This window comes from Myotis davidii, unplaced genomic scaffold (assembly GCF_000327345.1).
Source record: "Myotis davidii unplaced genomic scaffold, ASM32734v1 scaffold238, whole genome shotgun sequence".
Taxonomy (NCBI): domain Eukaryota; kingdom Metazoa; phylum Chordata; class Mammalia; order Chiroptera; family Vespertilionidae; genus Myotis; species Myotis davidii.
The window spans coordinates 12,512,226-12,516,345 of record NW_006293779.1 but is presented as its reverse complement, the minus strand read 5'-3'; the positions used below and the strand labels follow the sequence as shown (position 1 = coordinate 12,516,345).

Here is a 4,120-nt window from a genome sequence, read left to right as displayed (position 1 = left end):
TGGCCTGAAATGTTAGGTTAACCCCGTCGTGCCTGGGAAGTACGAGGGCTGTGGCTGGTCTGGGGTATGACTAGGTTTCTCTGCGCTCCTTGCGTCTTCATCTGCGTGCGACCAGCCAAGTCTGCACCTCTCTTCCCCCGCCAGCTTCTGTAACATGAACATGGTAAAAAGGGCCCCCCTGAGATGCTCGCATTCCTCTATGGGTTTGTTGCCTAATACATGGAAAGATGGCAAGCAGTGTTTTTTTAAATAAGCACCCAGCAGTCAGGCGACGCCACAGATTAGGCCAATCACAGGTATCAAAGGAATGATGCTACAGAAGCTGGGAAAGGCGGTGAGGGCCCTCCGGGTCTGTGTTTAGTTTTTGCAGAGGGCAAAAAATTGGGGGATGACATGTGTTAGGGAAAAGAATACAGAAGGTGAGGGGGATCTGGGAACCTGAGTTCAGGGAAGGTGATTGCAAATTTAAAAAATTGTCACTATCTGTCCGGAGACAGCACAGATCCCGCAAGCTCAGGGCTCAGTCCCACAAGACTGCCCACCCCCAACTGGACCCACCTCCCAACACACACCTCAGAGGCCAGGTGCAAACCCAGGTTATCACCTGTGCTTCTGACAAACCGACTGTAGATCAGAGATTTCCAAGACTTGCTTCGTGGGTTCCAGTAATTCGCTAGAGCAGCTCACAGAACTCCTTTTATAAAGGCTATGATGAGCGGCTAGATACCTAGGGTCCCTGAACAATATCCTCAGAGTTTCTAACAGTGCCTGGAACAGAGCACAGGACAAAATATATATTATTTGTTGAATAAACGAAAAACTGCCCAGAAAACCTATTTGACACATTGTATCCCGAAGTACTTCTCCCAACAGCTGTCTTTTTATCAAATCCTCCATTGCAAACACCAGACTTCCTCCCCATCCCACCAGGGCTGACAAGCTTCTCAGGTGGTAGGCTGTAGAACGTGAGCAGGTAGGGACGCCATTCCCTGGGGGAAGCAGGAGGGGTGGCCCCTGGACTGGGACATGGCCTCAGCACTGTCCCTTCCCATTTCTGCACACCAAGTTCCCGGTCTCATCCTTTCTCAGGTAGAAGTGGGGTTACTTCCTGCGTCATCCATTCCCTTCATCACTGACCAGCACGGTCACAGCCAGGAGGTGGCTGGCCAAACCCACCAAGGACGCTTCCTTCTTAGCTGTGAAGGGGACAATCGCAAATACACCACCAAGAGGTGTTTCTCCTCTGCCATCACCACATTGTGTTCATTCCTGTGTTCATCCTCACCCTTCCCCGTTTGCTACCCCATTTGTACAACAGAACAGGAGCCCTAAGGCCATGCCTGACTGACTCCTGGGAGCTTACTTACTGTGCTGTCACTACCACACCTGGAAAGTGACTATGCATTTAACGGGGAGCGATTCCCGGGAGGGAAATTCTACCAGAAGTGCTCTGAGCACACGGGCAGGCTAGGAAGCCTTCTCCACGGTTTAAAACCCAGAAGAGTGCCTGGGAGGGGAAGGCCGCGGCGGCCAGCAAAAGGGAAGCAGGTGGTAAGAATACGCGTGCGTGAGAAGAGCTGTACTGGAGAATGCCAGACGTTGGGGCTGGAAAAGAAGAGGCAGAAAAGCGATCAAGGTTCAACAGGGAGGTGTCGGGCAGGCTGCGTGGCTGAAGTCCAACTGCCAGCTGGTCTTACTTACACTGACTGTACAGGTAGAGTGAGTTGTCCAAACTGAGAAATTTTTGAGAGTGAAAAAGATGATTTTACTAATGAAAACATACCCATTTTCACAAGAAGTCATCTCGTTTTTATAAGCCTTTGATGAGGGGAAGGGAAAAAAAACGAAAAAACATTCCCATTTTTTTCTATTCTCATAGCAGACCAAGTATGCCTCAACGGAACTAAATTTCTACCTGATTATTTCTAATACCTGACACCTTTTAAGATCTTTGTGTGTTTTTTCTCTTGACTCTTGCTCATGGTGGCTTGTTTCTTTATATGAGAGAGAGAGAGAGAGAGAGAGAGGATGAATGTGTGTGTGTGTGGTGTGTGGTGTGTCTCTGTGTGTGTGTGTGTGCGGTGTGTGTGGTGTGTGTGTGTGTGGTGTGAGGAGTGGTGTTCTTTTTTTATAGAGGATGAAATATTTCATAGTGTGTGTGTGTGTGTGTGTGTGTGGTGTGTGTGGTGTGTGTGTGTGTGGTGTGTGTACCTTGTTTGCTCCTATGCTTTTAAATCCAATCTGTGAGCATTTTTCAAGCCATGGGGTGAGAGCAGCCGTGGGCAAACTACGGCCCGCGGGCCGGATCCGGCCCGTTTGAAATGAGTAAACCTAAAAGAAAAAAAGACCGTACCCTTTTATATAATGATGTTTACTTTGAATTTATATTAGTTCACACAAACACTCCATCCATGCTTTTGTTCCGGCCCTCCGGTCCAGTTTAAGAACCCATTGAGGCCCTCCAGTCAAAAAGTTTGCCCACCCCTGGGTTAGAGGGTCCCTTCCCCCCGGAAAACTTGCCTTCACTTTCACAAGTACCTGTGAGACTTGGGTCCACTAAGATTCTAAATTATTTCAAAAGTTACAAATTGTGCTCCGCTAAGTACGTCCAGGGGTGAACCTGAGGGGGCGCGGTGAAGGATTAAAGAAGACAGCCGAGAGAATAAAGCCGGGGGCCAGATGGGACGCGGCTCTCAGATGGAGAGACAGCGCCACCGCCTGCAAGCCGAGTCTTTATTTTATAGCCAGATTCCACGAGGCAAAGTAAGGGCGAGATCAAGATCTTTACAATGTTCTTGCGGGTTTCCAATCTACTCAATTACATGCACCTGAACTCTATCAAGCTTTGTTTTGGCCGCACTGGCTGCACCTCCCGCAGCCTATATCACTCAGCCACGTGGGACCACAGGTTCGGACCATAAGGTCAAGCTTACAGCCATAGTCTTTGGCCATAATTGTGCTGGGAGGGCTTTGCCCTCCAGGCTGGGACTTGCACGTGGCTTTGCCACGAGAGGACTGTGCCCTCTCATTAGTCTGAGGCTTGAACCTGTCCAAACGCTGTAGCCGCTCTCCACAACAAATAATGTAAATTCAGGCCCCAAACTTGCAAAAGGACCAGGCTGTTTTCACAAATCTTCAGACTTTTACATCCACTTGGATCCCAGGCGGAGCGGACAGGTCTGGTTGCTGTCTGGCTCGCCTTTATGAGGTTTTCTTTCCACTGTGTAGCTCTTCCCAGGCCCTACCTCTATGCTGGGTGGTCAGTGACCCAACACCCCTCCCTTCACAGATCCCCGGCTTTGACCCTGGCCTCCCCCTCCCACCCGACCTCAGCCCTGAGATCAAATCTCCACCCGCCTCCCCCAAGCAACTGATGATGTCACTGCTTGCTTCTATGGAATCTTCTGCCTATTGCCTGGAATCAGGGTTTCCCTCACTTTCTGACAAATTCATCCATTCGTTTTTTAATATATTTTTATTGATTTCAGAGAGGAAGGGAGAGGGAGAGAGAGAAACATCGATGATGAGAGAGAATCGTAGATTGGCTGCCTCCTGCACGCCCCCCACTGGGGATTGAGCCCTCAACCTGGACTGTGCTCTGACCAGGAATTGAACCGTGACCTCCTGATTCATAGGTCGACACTCAAAACCGCTGGGCGTCCACCAGCTGGGCTCATCCGTTCATTTTTACGGTTGTGGTTTTGCTTTTACGTGTTAGCGAGGCCTCTGAGCGTTTGTGGGAGTCTTTCAGGATGTCCTGTCGGAGAGATTGCCAGAAGTGAAACACCCTGAACCTCCGAGAGGGAAGCCCAAGGGGGAAGGCTTTCTCAGAACTTGGCCACCAACAGCCCTGCAGCTCCCAGGTGCGCAGGCCACACCGGCAGGTCCACGAGGCACCACAGCGGCTCCAAAGGGGCGGACTGGCAGCGCCCAGGAGGAATGCACGCGTTTGCCAACACGCAGGAGACGCCTCCGGGCTCCCCAGCAGGGGTTGGTAGGGGAGTTTACAAAAGACTGAGGCTCCTGTGTCACCAGCTGGACCAGTGACATGACAGTGTTTCCCGTTACAGCGATGATTACCATTCATGTCCACAGTCTGGGGTCGCCTGGGAAGTCTCAG

At 50.7% G+C, this 4,120-nt stretch overlaps 1 protein-coding gene across 1 annotated transcript in view; it reads right to left on the bottom strand.

The window, feature by feature from the left end:
• NBAS (neuroblastoma amplified sequence) overlaps nucleotides 1-2,952 on the bottom strand; it is a 189,893-nt gene extending 186,941 nt beyond the window's left edge. Inside the window, exons 1-2 of the mRNA XM_006767606.2 lie at nucleotides 2,934-2,952; nucleotides 1,138-1,196 (exon numbers count right to left, since the gene is read on the bottom strand). Coding sequence (XP_006767669.1) covers nucleotides 1,138-1,196; nucleotides 2,934-2,952 — 78 coding nt within the window. The remainder of the gene's footprint in view (nucleotides 1-1,137; nucleotides 1,197-2,933) is intronic.
• Nucleotides 2,953-4,120: the final 1,168 nt, after the last annotated feature.